The sequence below is a fragment of the Macrotis lagotis genome, chromosome 1 (genome assembly GCF_037893015.1).
Source record: "Macrotis lagotis isolate mMagLag1 chromosome 1, bilby.v1.9.chrom.fasta, whole genome shotgun sequence".
NCBI lineage: Eukaryota > Metazoa > Chordata > Mammalia > Peramelemorphia > Peramelidae > Macrotis > Macrotis lagotis.
This window is the reverse complement of record NC_133658.1, coordinates 158,941,246-158,962,485: the sequence shown is the minus strand read 5'-3', so window position 1 is coordinate 158,962,485 and position 21,240 is coordinate 158,941,246. Positions and strand designations below refer to the sequence as shown.

Below are 21,240 nucleotides of genomic sequence, written 5' to 3'. Positions count from 1 at the left end.
TTCTGTGTACTCCTTGCTTCTCAAAGAACCGTCACTGCATTCTCCAAACACGGCGGATGATGTAACGTAACAGGCGTAAAATAACCATTTGGTGATGATCACCTGCTGCTTGATAGTTATTATCCAAAAAACCCTGCAACAAAGGAAGATAAACCATTTATTATTGTGCCTTTTTGATATATAATGATTTATTCAATCATCCCCCTCCTCCATTTTAAATAGATCTATTGTTATCAATGTGAAAGCACTACACTTTCTTCTTAGCAGCCATTTCTACTTTTTGATTAAAAAGTATACCCTCAATATAAGGTGGTTATGAATAAGAAGCATACTGCATTTATCTGCAAGGCAAATGTGAAGAAAAATAAAATACAGAAAACCCACTAAAAGCTCCTTTTTTCAAGATCTATGTGCTGCTATCATGTTGTCTCTCATGTCAGTTCATATGAGAGTCAAGGCTCAGAGATTAAAGGAGGAAAAGTTTAGCTGGTGGAAGACAGAAATTTCTCTCAATTTACATGAGGTATAAACACTTCATTGCATTGGGGACTCTAGTCTTTCTAACCCTCTTATAACTGTTTAAGTTATTTAGAGTCCCAAGTCCTAGCATGAAAAACCCTAGTATAATTTAATGGAGTTTGTAACAAATTAAAAGAAAAGGGGGTAAAAGACAACTGAGAGAAAAGAAAAAATAACTTTATGTTATGTTGTATATGAGTATAATTGTATCATTGTCAAAATTGTTGACTCTTAAAAAAAAAGTTTCAGATTCCCCCAAGGGTGAATTCTGGTAGCTATAATTTATTTAAGAAACCAGTGATTTGGCGTAATTTGCCCTAAGAAGCTAAATAAAGCTACAGACAATCTGTGCCAGAACTAATGAACTAGTGAACCTCTAATTGCTCTCAAGTGACTCCACCTGTATAAACACTATTTGGTCAAGATTGGTGCACACTATATGAACAGAAAAGAAACACAAAGCTACCTTCATGCTTTTCTACCCCAAGGGAAAAACTCTCCAAAAAAGAGCTCTTTTCATTTTTTCCCAATGATCATCACTTATTTCAATCTGAGAAACTCCGGAAGCATTCAACAACCTGTTAGAAATGTTGGGTAATGTGCAAAAAACTGTTTTAAGGTTTCCAGAGGCAAATTTGGGTTCTTCAAAAGTACCTTCTCCTCTGAGTTGTTTCCGCTTTGTAAAATAATTATAATACAATTTACAGGTTTCATTGACAAAGTATGAAATCTGGCCATTTCCCTAATGGATAACCCAATAATGAAATCTAGAATGCTACACAAAGATTAAAAAAAAATACTCTTTATTGCACTCAAGTGAAGAATATTCTCATTTAGACTCCAGAGGGGTTTTCTTTTAAATGACTCCAATTCAGTCATAGGACTCATTGTAGTCTTCCACCAGATAGTGTAACCATTCTTAAAGAGGGCAGTGAGCACAGCTTTTGGATTTAAAACAATGCAAATCTACACCAGCTGCAATTGGATTTTCTTTCTCTAAACTGTTTACATGAGCTCTCAAGCACTAGTTTGACATAATGGGATTGTGATAAGGCCTGGGCATTTCCCTTTTGCCTCTCCCTAACAAGTTAGGAGGAAATCACTTTATGTATGCAATTCCTGTAGAGGCACTCTGTAACCACAGTCTATGATTTTTATCTTTCTGCACACAAGATTGCTTTGTTTTGATTTAACTTTCATAATTACATTGCTTTTAGTATGTGAGAGTAATTTGATGGTGGGTTAATTTTAAGTTGAAATGAATATTAATAGACTAAGATAGACACTTAGTCAAAGTAAAACTAAGATTTACTATAAACTAAGCTGAACTCACTGATCTCAAAATATTCATTTGAAGATAGGAAATATGTGAGTGAATGAATTATAATGCAAAGTTGTCCACTACAGCACTACCAAAAAATAAACTCATTTGGTATTAAGCTAAGAATTTAATTTTGCTATCATGGCAGCTGATTTGGAATGGCTAGTCAACAAAATATCATTATCTGTCTCCAAAAGAAGTAGCTCATTATTAGAAATTATAATAATAAACATTCATATTTTTATCTTGGTTTACAATGTATTAAATATTATGTGTTCTCATTTGATCTCCAAAACGAGATGGGGAATACATGTACTGATGCTATAGCTTCATTTTACCTGAAAGTCAAGGGGAGACTAAGTGACTTGCCTGAAGTTATACAGCTGGCAAAAGTAGCAGAGCTGGGGCTCAAAGCTGACTTCCAACTCCAATCCCAAAGCTCTTGAAACCATGCCACACTGCCTAGATTAACAAAAATACTGTTACTAAACGAATAATTCATTTCCCAAAAGGAGAAAGAGTTTTGCTTATACTTAAAGAATTGTGGGAACAAGATTCTGGTCGAGTCCAGAAGTGATTAAAAAATCAATTTTAAGAGAATTTCCTCCAAGACTTAACCATTTCTAATCTCCATTTAAAGTGTTTCTAGACGATAAATGTGCTCATAAAAATAAATATATACATGTTTCTGAATAGTCCCAAAATTCTCAAGGATGCCATGTTGAGAGTTTTAAAAATAAAAGTCAGTAAATTTATATACATGAATTTGATGAAAGTGAATATAACCAGGATCCTAAAAACATTGCCAAGCACAGGGATATGATTTAATCAGGAAAGGAATACCAATATTTTCAAAAAAGAGAAACACTACCCAGACAATTTAAAACTTAAGCTAGTTTAATATAGAATTACTCAGAAAATTCTTGATGGATCACTAGCACAATTGATTAAATTTGCTAACTGTCTAATATTTAAGATCTTTACTCAAAACATAATTAGACGGTGAGCATTTTTGTTGGGTTTTTGTTTTTGGAGGGGGGGGGGAAGAAAAGGAGACCACACCTGTGATTTCATCACTCTAGGAAATTCTTGATGTAGAAATTCCTTCCACCACTGCAAATAGGCAGCTTAATTATAATTTAATTTTCAAGAGCTGCTTCAAATGATCAGAAGTATCTTGTTCATAGTCATATTGGCTCATAGTCAAAAAATCAGGACTTAAGCCCAAGTTTTCCTCACTCCAAAGTTGGGCCTCTATCTTCTATGTCAAGCTGTCTTTCATATGACTTTTATATCATAGTTCCTATACTCCAATTCTGAAAATATAAATGTGGGTACATACATAAGTACACCTAGGTAGAGAAAACAAAAACAATAAGGCCCTAAGAAATGTCATTCTAGTAATTAACAGGAACTGAAATTTCTATTCAATCTAATGAATTATGTAATTAGTATCCTACTTTAATTAGGAATCACTGCCATTAGGAATTATGTAATTAATATCCTACTTAGGCATCATTGCCAAAAGAAAAATAGTAGTATTTACTTTTTATTTCCCCAAATTATTAATTCCTTCTTGGGAATTTACTTTTTATGATGTACTAGGACAAACTAAATAAACAAACCTAGAAGCAAAGGTGTAATCTTACTGAATGAACAGGGAAGTAGAGACAGAGAAAGGGAATATAGATACATTTTTAGGAGAGAGAAGCAAAGAAATACATAATTTGGTAGACACTTGCAAGAGTTTCATATCCATATGCTGTTTTAGGACTTTTGGTCTATCTCAAAAAAAAATCATTAGGATAAAATAAAAAAGCAAATACAAGAGAAAGAATGAGCAAAATTATTAAATGGATTGGTCACTGCCTACCTGATGTATGACTGAGATGGCACTGTAATTTTGCAGGCTGACTAAGGTGCTTTATTTTTTCCTAAAAAGTTCAAAGAGTTCCTAAATTATTTCTTTACAGAATAATCTACATTTAACTAAAGATCAACTGCTGTAAATTTATTGTTTGTTTGCCATACTTCACATGTATAAAATTATGTATAATATTTTCAAAGACCGAATTATATCTGTATGATGGAAGATAATACTAGTAAAAAAAAAACCCAAAATTTAATTCTACTTTCTTGTTTACTAAAAGAAAGTGAAAGAACAAATATTCGAGGCCTTCTTTCAAAGACTGCTTATCTGAAATTTGCATTCCTTTTCTCTACCTCCTTAAAATCATTTCAGTCTTTCATTCTTTAAACTAAAAAATGAACACAAATTATACTATCTATGATTTTTCTGAATGAACAAGCAACAGTAATAATACAGACTAGCCAAAAAGGAAGGCAACTTCATCCTCCTTCCAATCCAGAACCAACAGCTATCATCATCCAAGGAAGCAATGCTGGTGGAGGCCAGGCACTATTTCTAAGGGTAAGGGTGTATACCCCTACCTCTTCAATATCCAGAGGTACTACATAAGATCCAATTCCTATTACTAAACATCTCTGGCACTGTCAAATGATTAAACATCAAAAATGGTTATGATTATCAGCAAAAATATAGAATATGATTTACAATTTGCTTTGCTGCTGCCTCTTAGGACAATGCGACTCTTTCAATTGAACCTGCAAATGTGTTGTTACCCTATTTATGAGCTCCTCAAGAGCAGAAATATTTTGTTTTCCCAGTTATATATCCTCAGAATTGAGCACAGTGCACCTAGTGAGATTTAATAAATGGCTGATGCATCTTGTCTCCTAATTCATTAATTGCCAATACTACTTTTTTGCTTCCTATTTGCACCACATAGCACAGCTATCTTCTGAATACATCTGTCTTCTCCCCAACTTCTCTATAATAAACTCAGTTCTAGCAGAGTACCTCAAATCTAGGAATACCTCAGTAAATATTTCTGAATTGAACAGGCTAGTCTCTGGTATATCCTTCGATTCCTTACATTATTAATACTAGCCCCACTCTTCTTGTAAAGAAATCTATAGAAGTTTACTAATTATAGAATAAGAGTGGGCAGAGAAAAACCTTTAGGCCACCTAGGATAACAACCTCGTCATTTTACAAAAGAGGAAATGAGGACTCAGGAAAATAAAGTGACTTGTCCAAGGTGATAGAAGTAACTACCAGAGTCAAAATTCAAACCCAAATCCTCTCTATAAATCAGTGCTCTTCCCACTATATTTTGCAGCCTCTCTTAGAGGAGCATAGCACTCTAAGCCAACCCTACTTTGGATCAATGTGCCTTTTATCTTAGGAACTTGAAGACTTTTTGCATAATTAAAGTCAGTTGAGATTGATATGAGTAGATATTATTGCCAGATGGAGAAAAAGATCGATTTCTTAAATTGCTACTCTAAGTTCAAGTTTATCATATTCTAAATGAAATATCTGCACTGAAATCATTTGACTACCAGAGCTAACTTTCCCAAAAGCAGGAGTTAGATCAACATTTTATAACAAAATTGTATATGAAGGCTTGATTGACTAATAACAAATTAAACCTGGCACTCTTTCAGCTGACTGCAGAAGGAAGGTTGTTGGTCAAAGTGGCTCAAAGAAAATTCTCAAAATCCAAAATCTAAATGTCACCAAGTTACTGTTCTGTGTCTCTGAAGAAGTAAAGCATTACCTTCTGAAAAGCTTTCACAAGGAGAGAAATTCTTTAGGGAATTTTTTGCTTTAACATTTGAACTATATCTCTTTATAAGCTCACAGGTGACTAAAGCACAGAACTGCACCCCTTCCAGAACCCCTTATCCACTGTGCTAAGTAAGGGAAACTCCTCAGAAGTGGGTTAAATTGGCTCCTGTTATGTTTGCTTGGAACTTGTACCTGGAAAGCAGCCATCAATACATCTAGTAGTAAGAAGGATTTGTTGGGTGTAAAGCAGGAACTTATAAATCATAAATAAGAGGTATGAGAGTTGAATCTGTTGTTCTATTATAATGTTCCTTAATCACTGACAATGTGATATCAATATTAAACATTACTGGCAATTTAACTGTTCTAGAAACTGTCATGGGTGGGGGCACTGCTAAAACCAATAATTCTAGCTCACTACCATTTGCAAAGTATTAATTCTAACATTCCCCATTCTATATCTAATTTTCAAATTTAGATGTTTTCTTTGTTACTTAAGTGAGGTCAATCAGTCATGTATCAGGAATTAAACAACCCAAATAACCAAATCAAAACAATGTGAAGGTTTCACAGGATTAAAAAATCTGTAAGTTGGAAAAGTCTTCAGAGATCATTTACTTCAGGGATTCAGAGATCAAGTCCAACTTAGATCTGAAAAATAACTCTCTAGGAATATCTGGCAAGTGGTTATTTAGCCTTTGTGTAAAGGCCTCCAATGGTCTAATGTTCTTGGGACTGTCAAGAACTTTTTGAATCCTTTAGATATTTCTTCCAAACTTTTACATAATAAGCAAAAATTTGATAAAATCTGTCATCTCTTTCGACCCAAGTCAATGATAAAATTGTTTTAACAGGAACATTAAATACTGTGACAAAATCATGTTGCTTCTTTGTGATCTCTGCTTCCTTTTTTGGATGTTCACTAATCAACTGTTTAATATAGTTCTAGAATTTTGACAAATGATGTCAAACGTTTTTGTCTACCTTTCCCAGCATCCTTTTCATCATTCTTCAGTCTTTGGGGAATTGTCAACAGTAGTATAACAATCCTACTTTCTATTTCTTTCATTACATTATGAACTTGCCAAATATCCCCTGGCCAGTCAACTGGTCTCTAGGTGATTCACTCCAACCTTCTTATATTCATCACATTCTTCTAGACATACTCTCCAGCTTATTTTTGTGCTTTCTTAAAACACTGGTTGAGCCCAATTCTATGGACGTGCTTTTCTCAGGGCAAAGCCCAGAAAAGTCTCCTGACTTGCTCTGCACTCTGCATCTTTTACTGTAATTTAGGTTGGCATTAGACTTATAGGGGGGAAGTTATGTACTCTCTTTGGCTTACTTACTTCCTCTTTCTCCATTTTTATTATGGATATACTGAGGGTTAATTTGAGAGATCCCCTAACAGTTTTAAAAAAAAACTCTTCCTCAAATTTGACTCTATATGCACAAAGTTAGGGCAAAACAAGATTAGTTCTACTTTGTTCTTTGATAATGTTACCTATTTGATAATGTTAATGTTATTCTCTAAAAATAGGAACTACTGACTCCCAATGGGTTGAGTGATTTAAAAAAATAAATGTCTAAGAAATAATTAAATATGTGTGTAAAGAGCCATACATGACCCTGTAGAAGATAAACACAGTTCAAACCCTTATATAACTTGTCTATTATGTGATAAAAGCAGAAAGGCAGATAACTATAATTCAGTGCTTGTTTTGTATTAGCATTGAGTCATAGCATCTTCTGACATAGGAAACAACTTTTCTTTGACAGGCCATGGAAGTCCTATAGATCCTTTAAGATTCTTTAGCTGGCTTATGACGCACACTTCATCGCCTGACTCCAGATCTCTGCCCAAACTGTCCCCATATGTCTTGAATACAATTCGTCCCTACCTGCACTTATTGTTTTTCATTGCACTGTTCAGGGGTAGTTTATTTTAGAAAGTCTATTTAATTTACTCCATCATTAATGCTTTTTACCTCTTTTAATTATCATGTCCTTTTATATCCACCCCAGTAGATTGTAGACTTTTTAAGGGCAAAGATCTTGATTTTGTATCTCCTGTGTTAGCATAGTGCCTTGCACATAAATGCTTAACGAATTTTGTTGGCACTAAATTACCCTGGGATATAGTTTGTATGGGGATCAGGTGTCTTGAAAAAATTCAAGGCCAGAAAGGGAAGAATGGAAGTCAAAAGACACGACCATACTATCAGTTCTCCTTGACAAAGAAAATACAAGCAAAATAAAATTTAAAGGTCCACCTTTTGTCATCTCTTATTAATGGTCCTTCCACGAGTATCAGTTCTATCTCCTTTCTCTGAGCCTCCTTAGCCCCAAAATATAGTTGCTGTGGTCTTTGGACATGCAGTCCAAAGAAGCTTTGGCTTATCCTGAGCATTTCTGACATTTTTTTGTAGGCTGTGCCATGACTTCCTATCTGTCCTTGCTTTCATCTTCTGTATTTTGAATATCTAAGATGGTCAAAGAGTCTCCCTATAAATAAATATTGTTCTCTCTAGACAACTTCCATTTTTCCTCATCAGAATGGTTTGTCTTCAGAATCTCATTCTTCCCATTCCTCTGAGGTGACTGATTTCCCTGTAGAATTTTAGGCCAACATTTCCTATCTTTTCTCTAAACTCTGAAATATTTACAAAAATCTACAGTGTATTCCAAATACATTCAGCTTTCCTTTCCTTCTCTATTTCACAAAATTCAAGATGGCATAATGTTAAGAATCTCATTCCTACTCCAATAACCAAATCTTTATTGATGAGGAGAATCAGATCCATATTCTGAGGAAATATTGTAACTTCCTAACTGGTCTCCCTCATTCTAGACTTTCTCTTTTCTAAGCTATTCTTTGTAAACAGTTGCCAAAATCATCATCTTAAAAGCATAGGTCTGACTATGCCTGTTCAAAAATCTTTTGTGGTTCCCTTATGAGTCCTCCCCTTGACACTAAAAGCCCATGAAAATTTAGATCTATGCTTATAGTCTTACTTCATATGATTCCCATGCCCCACTAAATGCTATTGGGCCATGTAGGTCAAATTGCCCTTTTCTGAATCCAATGTTCTTTCTCCTTCCTCCTGGCTTTTTCAGATATTAGTCCTGTATAGAATGTCCCCCAGGTGAGCCTTTGATCTTAACAGATCAGGGTCTTCACCCTGTAGCACAAGCTCTCTGAGGACAGCGAGGACTTTGTTCTCATCAGAGTGTTTTCAATCCAATGTACAGAGCCTTGCATATTACTGGAATGCTATATGAATCATGAGGGTAAGTCAAAAAGTCATTATCAACCAATTAACATTAAGTATATATGATAACCAGGTGTTAATATCAACAAATGCAAAGGCAGAAATTGGTGCTCATCACAATTTATCTGGAAAACGAAAAAGGCAGAAAGTAACTGAGACAACTGTTAGGAGAGAAGGGGGTCCTGGAGCAAAGCACTGAAGAGAAGGACAAGTTCTAAGAGCATATCCCTTAGGGAAGATAATCCAGACACTTGTGAAGTAGGGAGAAAACAAAAGGTATGTTAGTCCACAGCATTGGGTTTTACACTCACAAAGACCTGAGTTTAAAAGCAGCAGCAGACACTTGTTATATGACCCTAAGAAAAATCACTTGACAGCTATCTTCCTCCATTCCCTCTATCTGTAAAATGGAGGTATGGAAGTGGTAATAGCAGCTCCCTCAAAGGACTGTTGGAGAATCAAATAAACTTAGCAGAGTCCCTGGTCTAATTCTTGATCCCTTCCCTGCTTATTACCAAAATCATGGAGGGCAAGAAATTATGTCCAAGAACAGGACAGTGAAGGCTGACTCATTAAGGGGCGTGGAAGGGAATCATGAGCCAGAAAGGTAGGCTGAAGCCAGGTTGTAAAGGCCTGCTGTCTGTCTGACTTGGATATAACGAAGAGCCAGTCACTGAAGAGGGCAATTGAGGCAGGGAGACCACTGAGGAATGGAAAAAAGCTTTGACATCTGAGGATGTCTGGATTATTCAAGCCTCTCCCAATACTCTAGAATGCCTCTCTGCTGGATGTATGCAATTTTCCAAATTCATCTTATTTCTTATAATCATGACTATTTTGGGTTTTTTAAATTTCCTATCAATTAATAGAGCAACAAATTTTTGCTATATCCCTTTTATCTAGTATAGTTGAATACTTGATCAGTCTATGAAGTTCCAGTATGTGGCCCTGTCCCAAGAATAATACTCTTAAGAAGTTTTAATAGAAAAGATTTCTAAGAGGGACTATGGAAGAGGTATCTAAGGAGAAACAAAGCAGTCTCATAACTTATTGGCTTTCTATTATCAGAGAAACACACTTTCCTACCTACCAGAGTCTTTATAGGACTTCTATACTTAATTGATTTCCCGCTCCTCCTCCAACCCCCTGTTCTGAATAGGCGATTATAAGTGTGTCATAGGAGTATTTGTTTTGTCTCAAAGAGCATTAGGTTCTGAGGCCAAATTTCTATGGGGCATCTTGCCAGGAATTCAGGATATCTTGCTGCTTCCAATGACATTTGTAGTTAGAATCACTAGCCTAGCAATTTTTTAGCTTAAGGTCATATGGAAAACATCCAGCTTAGCTTGTTTAAGCATCCCCATTGGTGTAAGTCTCAAGAGGATTACATAGCCAAAAAAAAAAAAAAAAACCCCTGAAATGGAAGACCAAGTTTGATAGAGGTTCAAGAGCAAGAATTAGCCAATTATTGCAAAAATACCTGTTGATCTAAATCACTACTATCAAACTGTTATGGAAATATGCACAATTAATATTTACCTGAAAATAATATAGAAGTGCTCAATCTTTGAAGGTAACACAGCTTCAAAGGGTGACATACATGTATGTGGTGTATGTATAATGTACTTAGTTTCTTTTCCTTTCCTTTTGAGGTCATTTCTTAGCTCAACTAAATTTCTGGTTTAGAAAGGAACCCAAAATGAAATCTGAGTCAGTTTGATTATGGAGTAAACAGCTTTAGTTAAGCGTTAGTTAAGTGAGGGGTCCCAAACTATTAGCCAGTTTGAGGATTACAAATAAAATTGCTATCTCTTCCACCTAATAGCTACATCTATTGTTTGTTCTCGTGGTTTACTTCTCTGTGGGGCAGCATGGTGTAAATAATAAAAACAATAATGAATTTGAAAACCTGGATTCAAATTTTAGTTTTAATAGCTTAGATAATAATTAAATCACTAAGCCTTGGTTTCCTTATCTCTAAAAGAGGAATAATATTTGTACAACTTACTTCATGGCAGGTTAAAAAGAGGATCAAATGAAATAAAGAATGCAAAATATTGTCTAACTATAAGGTACCAAATAATGTACCATATCAATGCTAAGCCCCTTTGAACTATAATAACCCCAGATTTTTTTATAGCATTTTTGAGCTAGAAGGAATTTTTAAGATTTAGTCCAACCCTCTTGACAGATAAGAAATATACCCTTGTGGGGGAGCTCCAAGTGACCTGTACAAGGTCATCTGCAGTACCACTTTTGCAACCTGTAAAAGATATATTTACTCTTGGGCTTCTCCACTGAAGTTTATAAATTGACTCTAAAACATAAAACTGCTGTCCAAAAACTGTGTAAGATAAACATTTAGACAAGTTATGGATATTTTCTACATCATATTTTAACAAACTTTTATAATCACTCTTTAACAACAGTGCTGATTGTTCGATGCTTTCCTTCTTTCATTTGCTAGTCTTCTAATTTTCACAGTATCCCAGATGCTCTGCCCTCCTTTCCGAAATTTTTCATAGAACTTTGATGCATTTTGTCAATTGAAAACACCCTCTCTGTAAACTTCCACACGGTGGCAATGACATTCTGCAGCGGAAACATTTTTTTGGCATTAAAAATTTAATTACCACATATTATCCATTTGGGGACTATATATTAATAAAATACCCATTTAAAAGTTAATTGTATACCAAGTAATATTTATAAATTACATACTTTATAGTGTTGTCACAAATGCCTAAATACCATACTACAAAAGATATTACTTGTAAAACACAGAACACATCACTAATTTTAACCCTGTAAGGTTGCAAGTAATACTAACGTGATTTACAAGATCATTTAAAAAACAGTGTTAAAATAATCATAGCACAACACAAATTAACAGAAAATAAACACAAACCAAGTACCTAATGTAGGTAAAGAAAGATGAATATTAAAAAAAGATGAAATAGCCCCTTGCTCATAGAGAGCTTATGAAATTTCTAATCCAAAAATTAGTTTACATATTAAGAAATACTTTATTAAAGACAAAACTATATTCCTGAAAACTACATATAAATGAAATTATGTAAAATAAACTTTCTAATTCACCAGGCAAGTTTCACTATTTGAAGGAATCTTGTGAAACCATGTTTTGCTTTAATTTCCTCTCTCAGGCAGAATTAGATGAAATTTAGTTTTAGGGCAAGTACACACTGTTCTGAGACCTCAACCTCAGATAAATGCTCACCAAAAATGTAATGTAAATTAACCACAACCCCAAAGTCACTTTATCCTTGGGGTTTGGTTAGCTAGCATTCTAATGATGCTGTAAGAAAATTTATTTTGTACACTAAAAGCTTCATCTCAGATACATGTTCATTTCCTTCTTAGGAAGTAAAAACCAAAAAAAAGAAAAAGAAGGCTAAAACTGTCAATCAAATGTATGCATTTATGGTTCTGAAATGATTACATATTTGAATGTGCATGTGGACATACGTCTGGATGAGTAATATTGCAGGTGTAACACCTGCACTAGATCTGAACTGAGAATTCACATTTGGTTTGAATAAACACAGCTGCATTTAGCAGAGTGCCCAATCAGCCATTTAAACACACACCAATGCACAAATCTGGGCCCATAGATTTTGGGTACACCCAGATGTAGGATATGTTAAAATGTCAAAATCAAGAGCTAAAAATTAATTCTAGCCTATTAAACATACATTAATCCTATTACTAATAACTTCATTTAAGAATAACACAGACATATTTTGAAAGACTTCAGTAACAGAGCAAAAGAAGGACACTGGACTTAAGACTCCAGACCTGATGTGTGATTCTGACTCTTATTATCTATACAACCTTCTCTTTGAGGTCCAAAAAAGGGAAGTTTTTTTAATATCCCAATAAGTTGCCAATTTTCAACAATGCCACCTCTACATCTAATGGGTATTGTCATCATCTTTTTTCCTTCAACTCACAGGTCCACCACACTAATTTTGGTCCTCATTCCCTCTCTCCTAAACTTTAATAATCTTAATAACCTTCTCACTTGTTCCTCCTGAACCCTGCACCTCTCTCCAAGTTGAAGCAGGTAATCTCTTACAAACTAATAAGCTCTTAAAAGTGACCTCATCCAAAACCCTTTTGAAATCTCAAAAAAGGACCTAATTCAATTTAAAATTCTACCATCCATTATGACATATCTGACATCATAAACCTTTTTTCTTTTATTCATTGTTCTTATCACAAAACATTAAGCATTTTTCTTTGTTCTCAGAGCAGATCTTTTAAAACAACAGAAAACTATCATATGCCGAATTAAATGCTTAGTATTTATTAGGCATGGGTAATTCAAAAGGAAAAGTATAATTCCACTTGAGCAAGGGAACTAAGAGTTAAATGAAGAAAGGTGTCTCATGGAAAAGGGCAATGTAATTGAGTCTCAAAGGAAACTATGGCTAGTAAGAGAAGGAGAAGAGGGCATTCCAGCAGGGAATCATAGAAAAGTATTCTTAATAAGAAATAGTAAAGAGGATAATTTAGCAGGAATGTAGTATCAAGAAGAATGATTTGTAATGAGACAATATTAATCATATCTGCTCACTTTGGCTACTGAAATTGTTTTCATTCCAAAAACTAGTGTGACAATTTCTGGGAGATGTGTATGATAGGTCTAGGTATGATAAAGTCCACATTTGACTTAAGTAACTTAAGTCTCATATATTAATCATATTAGTTGTTATTCAGTCAGAGGACTCTGTGTGACCCCCTGGACCATAGCTTTCTAGACCCTTTCTACCCTCCACTATATCTCCTACAGTCTATCCGAGTCCATGCTCATAGTTTCCATAACATTATCTGTCTAACTCATCTTCTGTTGTGCCCTTTTCTTTTTGACTTCAATCTTTTTTTCCCAACAAGTCTGGTCTTATGTGGCCAAAGTATTCAAGGTTCAGTTTCATTATCTAATCTTTGGGTAAATATTTGAATTTAAGTACTGACTGACAATCTTACTGTCCAAAGGACTCTCAAAAGTCCATTAGCATCACAATGCAGAAGCATTAATTCTGTGGTCCTCAGTTTTCCTTTCTAACTCTCATAGACATACACACTGCTAATGGAAAAAACATAGCTATGACTATATGGACCTTTGTCAGAAAATAATCTCTGCTTTTCAGTTTGCGGTCCATATTTACTATAGATGTCTTCTAATTTCATAAATGTAGAAAGCCACCTGCAATAATTTTTGAGCCCAAGAACATAAAACCTGAATTGCTTCCATTTCTTCTTCCTCTATTTGCCAGGAAGTGATTGAGTCCAGTTGCCAAGATCTTAGGGCTTTTAATGTTAAGCTTCAACCAGTATTGTTGCTCTCTTTCTTTCACCTTCATCAAGAGGCTTCTTAATTCTTCACCTGCCATCAGAATGGTAAACTCTGCAAGTCTGAGATTGCTGGTGTTTCTCCAGGCAATCTTAATTTGGCTTTTTTAAAAATAAATTTATTTATGTTAAGCAAAGGAGTGTCACACAGCTAGCTGCCCCAGTTATGGCTTTTGATATGTCTAACCTGACATCGAGCATGATGTACTCTGCATATAAGTTAAATAAATAAGGAGATAATATTTAGCCCTGTCATATTTATTCCTTTTTTTTCCAATTGCTTTTTAAATGGTGCTGTTCTGGTCTCCATAAATAATTCTAAAGATTATAACAAATGTGCAGCAATATTTTCAGAGGAAAAAAGTTAAGGAACATATGAAATTTTAAAAATAACCAATAAAATCTTAGTTATAGATTCAAACTGAAGAGTCTTGGTCTAGTCTTGTCTTTGTTTTTCTCTGCCAAGTCTGGTTATCTAAGAATATTATCAAAGACAAGTTTCTAACCCTTGAGTTAACTATATTAAAGATATTTTATTACTTGTCTGAGGGTTTTTAACCTGGAGTCTAGAAGCATTTTTTTCTAGTGGAATGATAACTGTATTTCAATATATCTGAATTACTTTGTAATCCTTCGTATTTCATTGTAAGCATTAAAAACACTACTCAAGAGAACAGAATTACTGACTTGATATGATCCTAAAGTTGTCCATAGCACAAAAAATTTTAAGAAAAAATGCACAATCTCTTAAATAATTAAGACTTCACGTAAAAAATTCATTATGAAGTCACTCATAATAAGAGACAAATTATAAAGAACAAAATACTAAGTAAAGAAAGCTTTTTCTATTAAGTTTAAAAAGAAGACAATCAAAACTAATAAGAAAATGTGAATAAAGGAACAGAAAAACTCAAACTTGAAAATAAAATAATAACAGTATTGGAGCACATAGATATATATGGATATATATGGAGCCATCTACTCAATGAAAGTCATCTATAATCAAAAACATTCAAATTTTTAAAATGTAACTATAGATTCATACTAAGTGCTACCTGAAATGATGCTTCAGAGAAAGCTTCTTTTAAAAAAAAATCCTTAACATATTTAAGAAATCCAATTAAGATCTTAAAACATAGCAAAGGATAGGAATGATGAAATGAAAAAAAGAATCATATGGACAGTTTTAACAAAACCTATATCACTATTTTCCCTTAGATAACACTATAGAAAATATCTAATTCAAATTACATAAAATTTTGCTTTAGGCAAAAGACTGACTCAACATATCATCATGAAAGAATAAACATACTAGACTTGGTATCAAGAGATTCTGCTCTAATACTAATTAGCCATGTGATCTTGGGCAAGTCCCTTGATCTGTCTGAGGTCCAAATTTTTCATGTAAAAAAGGAACTATACTGTTATAAATAAGAGTATATTATTAAATGAAATAAAAATTCAAATATATTGATAATTTTAATCCATGAAGTTGACCATGGGTTAAAAAGCCTTTACTTTTTTTAAATGAAATTTCGTATCAAGTAAAAATCATGGGTGTTCTCATCAACTGTGAAAGCACTATGAAAACTAATACTTCTTGAAGTAACTTCAAAGAAAATCAATAAATTACTGGTCTAGTTTATCTTCAACAAAATCAGTAACAGAAGTAATATTTCTAAATGGAACCTGGGCTAAAAATGTCTTCCGTTTTCAGCAGAAAAACACTTATATGAATATAATAGCTAAGGTTACAGTGTTAAAATGGCTAAAGATGAATATTTAAAGTTTTGAAATTTAAGTTTTATTAAGTCCTTTCAGCTGATTAAGACTTAATAGTTTAAAATTTTGGTCAAAATTACTTTAAAACCTCAAAAGTTACACTGCCAACCTTTGACAGATTTGTCACAAAAAAAAACCCTAAGTAATCTGATGTAAATTTCTTGAATAATAGTTTAAAACTTTTGTTTGTAAAATAACATGTCATTTCCAAATTATTTGAAATATTCTGTTAATTTTTTAAATTCAATGATAGAGTCCATACAAACGAGGAAATAAAAAGGTTACATATTTAAAACACAAGACTGATAGTCAAAAAGAATAAAGAAAAGTTAAGTTACCCTTCTTGGATAATAAGAAGCATTAAATTCATCTCCAATACGGCGTAATTCTTGTGCAATCCAAATTTCTGGCCGCATATCTGCAGGTATTGATTGAGACTGCCTCATGGAAGCTATATCAGAACAAAAAAAGAAGTTTGACATTTGCTAAGATATGCATAAAAAATATAAGAAATAAAAAAGAATGCTAACATGTAATTTTATCCTTAAGAAACCTAAAATTAATGACATGGACACCAGAAAGAAAAATTAACACGTCACTGCCTATTATATAACTTGGGTTCATCTAGATGAGCAATGGGTTATCTATTTTAATATTTCAAAACTTGGGCTTTGAAATAACAGAAACATTCTCACAGACCTCCCATTGGACATTAATTGTCCAAATTGTGTTATTTAATTACACTTGAAAAATAGTAAAAGATTTTATAATACTGCAAAAAAAATAAGCAAGAGTTTCCAGTGTTTTTAAGTCTCATACAGATATATGCATTGGAATAAATGGTCACTATTTTAAAGTTCTATGAGCAACAATATTAATATATTCAAAATCTATTTTATAGATTTTAAGATTTATATATATATATATATATTCATTAGAGATTTACAATACCATCATTTTGTGGTATTACCCCCAATTTATATCTGAAGTGTAATAACTAAGGCTTCAGAAATTTAAGAGTGATTTGCTCAAACAATAAATAAGGTTGAGACCAGAACTGAGAAACCAACTTAATATTCCTCTTCCACTTAGAAATACTATTCTTTTTTTTAACGGTTTGAATTTTGATAACTAAAAATAAGTTCGAGAGAATTGATATGGAATAAGATCACAAGTATTGGTGTTTAGGTATAGAAAGCATATACTCTTTGCCAATGATACTGTGGACTAAATGAAAACAATATAATTTTATGTTTTGTCTACATAATTTAAAAGTAGTTGATAAGCATTCATTCAGTCCTAACAAAATACCATACACATTGGGTACAAGAGCAAAGTTATTTTTCAAAGGACAGAAAAAAGGGAAGTTAAGACCTTTCATTAAGCTGTCACTGACATTTATAACCAAGTAAATTTATTCATTTGTTAATGAAAACATTAAAAGCTATGAAGCAGCCAAAAAAGAACGCAAATGGGAGTTGCCAAAATATCCCACCCCACTAAATACAAGACATAATGTTCTTGGGGGTGGCTAGGTGGCGCAGTGAATAGAACACCAGCCCTGGAGTCAGGAGTACCGGAGTTCAAATCCGGCCTCAGACTCAATTACCTAGCTGTGTGGCCTTGAGCAAACCACTTAACCCCATTTGCCTTGCAAAACCTAAAAAAAGATATAATGTTCTCATATAGAATAGATTTAAATATGTAAATATATACACATATACATACACACATAAACACAAGAGAATCTTTTAATATAATGAATTCCTGGTTTTTTACTGCTGTCTTTGTCACAACCTTCATAACTCACTTATAAAAAAACAAATTAGGAAATGCAGTTCTCATCACAGCAAAGTATTCAAATCTTAAGATAAAGTATTGCCAAGCACAGTAATATCCATAATATCATGTCAGTACTGATTTATATAATTTCTAAAGAACATTTTTAACTTTCCTTTCAGTCTCTTTATGGGAACATTCAAAATAAATACTGTCTGAAAACACAGGCTCTGGAATCATAGAATCTGAACTCAAATACCCCTTGACTTCCACTATCTATGAGATAAGCCAACAAGATACTTAAACTTCCTGGGGTTCAGCTTCCTCACCTATAAAATGAGGGAGTTGAACTAAATGGTCTTCATGGTCCCTTTCTAGAGTCATACCTAGAATTATAATAATCAAAATTCCATAAATTCTAATACCACTCCCCTCTGTATCTAGGTCAGAATACTGGCTATGAATTGTCAGTTTTAATTTCCCAAACTTCAGGGACTGAAATAGCAGAAGTTAAAAATACTTTTACACAATTCTCATTTCAGATAACACTATGATATTATCCAAGGTAAATTACCATATAATTATAACTTTAAATATTAGGAGAAAAAGTGACAATGAGTTAACTAAGTGCATCATAAAGCTTAGAGATCTATATAAATGCTAGCTATAATAAACATTGGGGGGAAAATGAACAAGTTTTCTAGGAATTTTTAAGTTTCATGTAGAAACACTACAGCAAACTTAGTTTAAAATCTATTCTTTATTGTTATTTTCAAAATTTCCAAGACCATAAAGTAATGGTAACATCTAAAAGTAAGGGAAAATATATGCCTATTGGATGGACTATAATATTAGTTTGAAATAGCATCAGTATGTTAGAAGACTTGGAAAAGGTTTCTGAAATAGCTCCTTCAGATAAACAATTGCTTTGCTTTTGTCTTTGCACCTCCAATGTTGGGTAGTGCCAAAAGAACTTGAATAAGAATTATACAGGTATACATAAAAAAAATAGGGATAAAGATGCAGCAAAATGAAATCATCCATATATATTAGAGAAAACATTTAAAAAAGGGGAAAATCCTTAAGGTAATTTAGGCATATCAGTAAAACTGAATGAAGAAAATACATAGGTAAGTCATCTGGATTATGACAAATTCAAATAATCATCTATTATCATAAAGTACACTTCAAAACCTAGAGATGTCAACTTTTATTTGAAAAGAACAAGTACCACTAAAAAAGATAACTGATAGAAAACTTGACAGCATAATATAAACCAAGTGATCTAACAGGTTTCCCTTCCTTTCCTGGTATTCAAATCCTTTATAAATATAGCCAAAATATTGCTATACCAAACTTATTACTATTCATTCTAGAATTCTGTATGTCAATCAACTATTGGTTCCTTCCTATTATTATGCACTATTTACAATCTCTCTTAATATTGTCACTTTGCCTGTTGTAAAAAGGACTAGGCCATCTTAAAGAAAAAGTAAAGTAGGAAAATTTTGAATAAGAGCAAAATCATGGGCTGATTTGACAAATATTTATCATATATTATTAAATCTTTTTTCAAAGTATTTTTTTCCTTATTAAAGAACTAAAATCTTCAATGCACAGTTGCATACACTACATAAAACCAATTCCCACAGTAGCCAAGCCTGAAAAATGTACATCTTTGGGGCGGCTAGGTGGCACAGTGGATAGGGCACAAGCCCTGGAGTCAGGAGTACCTGAGTTCAAATCTGGCCTCATAAGTAATTACCTAGCTGTGTGGCCTTGGGCAAGCCACTTAACCCCATTGCTTGTCCAAAAAAAACCCAAAACAAAAATGTACATCTTTTCACATTTCAAACCCCTCAGATCAGGTGAGGAGTGTGTTTCATCTTCATTCCTTTGGATTTATGGCTTATCACTTTGTGAATAAGAGCTCTGAAGTCTGTCAAAGTTACTTGTCTCTGTAACACTGATTGCTGCATATATTGTTCTACTAAGTTCTATTCACTTTGCTCTGCATCAGTTCAGTGAAATCTTCTGTTTCCTCTGAAACCATCAAATTCATCATCATACTACAATTTGGGACAACCTCTTAATATCCAATTTTGGGTACCACAAAAAAGAGTGGCTATAAACAGTTTTTTACATATTATCTCTTTTCTTCCTTCTAGCATTCATTAAAATATAAATTCCAAATGGGCATAGAACAGGAAGGTTCTGCAAAAATCCAATTCTCCAAATTTCTATTCAAAAATGTTATTTAAATTTGTGAAGACTAAACTGTTAAGAGTTTGATTTCTAATTTGAAACATCATAAAATCAGGGAGTTTCTATCACAAGTTGGTTTATTAAAAAAATCTAAACTAGGGAGTCACTGTGTATAAATTTTAAGAAGTATAACCAACAATAACAGGACCTTAATTCAAATCCAAGTTCTGTTTAGGGGAAATCATTTACTTGGAACAAATCATTCTCTCACTCTCACTCTCACTTCACTCTCTCTCTCTCTCTCTCTCTCTCTCTCTCTCTCTCATACTTAAAGTAATTGTACAGGTCAATCTGTCCAATTTGGTACATAAGGAAATTTTGGTTAAATATAGAGTATATTAAAAGTAGAAATTTAATCCTGATATTTAGGAAAATAAGCCATTAGGATGTTTTTCATGTGCTCAAGCCATTAGGATGGTTTTCATGTGCTCATAAACTCTTTCAAAATCAGACTTACAAACTCTACAAGAGAAAACAAAAGCTGGAGACCAAGAAAAGGAAGAGAGATATATCTTTGATTTCTATAATTTTTTTAATGATATTTGGCAGAGAGGCTGAGGACAAAAGGAGCTACTAATACCTATGATAAACTTGGACCTTTTTTTTTTTAAAAATGCTGCCCTGAACTGAAGTGAGAAGTTAAAGTATAAACCTCTCTACCAAAAGGGCTGTCTTCCAAGGAATCAGGCTTGAATTGAATTAGGTTTAACTGGTATCACCCAACATTTATGAATTAGTTTGAAATATACAAGTACCTAAAATAATCTATTTTGTACTTTACCATAGAATATAAACTGTCAGACTAAGCAGGTTAGTGAATAGAAGGATGGGATAGGAATCACAAAGACCTATATTCAAATCCCAATTCAGTCCCCTAGTAACAGTGTGACCCTAGGAGTAAGTCACTAAACCTCTTGGGTGTTTAAGGTCACTTTTCTAGTACTTATCTATCAAGTCACAGACAGAATGTGATTTTAGATGCACGGAATTCTCATAGGGTAATTTTAGGGGAATTGTTTGTTCATCTATTCATGAAATATTAACTCTTAGCTATTTTAATAAAGCTAAATTTTGATAGAAAGCAGAGATGTATGTTAACCTATCTCATGGCGTAGGCCTGTTAAGTTTGGACCAACAAGACGAGCAAGTCACCTGACACCATCTGGTGGCAGTATACCCTAAATGCAGTTCCGTTCTTCTGAAAATTAAATAAATCTTATGAAACTTTAATGTACCAAGATTATAAAGTGATTCCATATGGTATACTACTGCTG

General features: G+C 33.4%; 1 protein-coding gene and 1 long non-coding RNA gene across 35 annotated transcripts in view; one reads left to right on the top strand and one right to left on the bottom strand.

Annotated features, from left to right (window-relative positions):
• LOC141504332 (uncharacterized) overlaps window positions 1–21,240 on the top strand; it is a 1,263,877-nt gene that overhangs the window by 991,741 nt on the left and 250,896 nt on the right. The window lies entirely within an intron of this gene.
• Window positions 1–21,240, bottom strand: part of BCL2L11 (BCL2 like 11) — a 43,853-nt gene that overhangs the window by 4,459 nt on the left and 18,154 nt on the right. Inside the window, 4 exon segments of the mRNA XM_074209274.1 lie at window positions 3–133; window positions 2,210–2,262; window positions 2,264–2,302; window positions 16,261–16,373. Of these exon segments, the coding sequence (XP_074065375.1) occupies window positions 3–133; window positions 2,210–2,262; window positions 2,264–2,302; window positions 16,261–16,373 (336 nt within the window).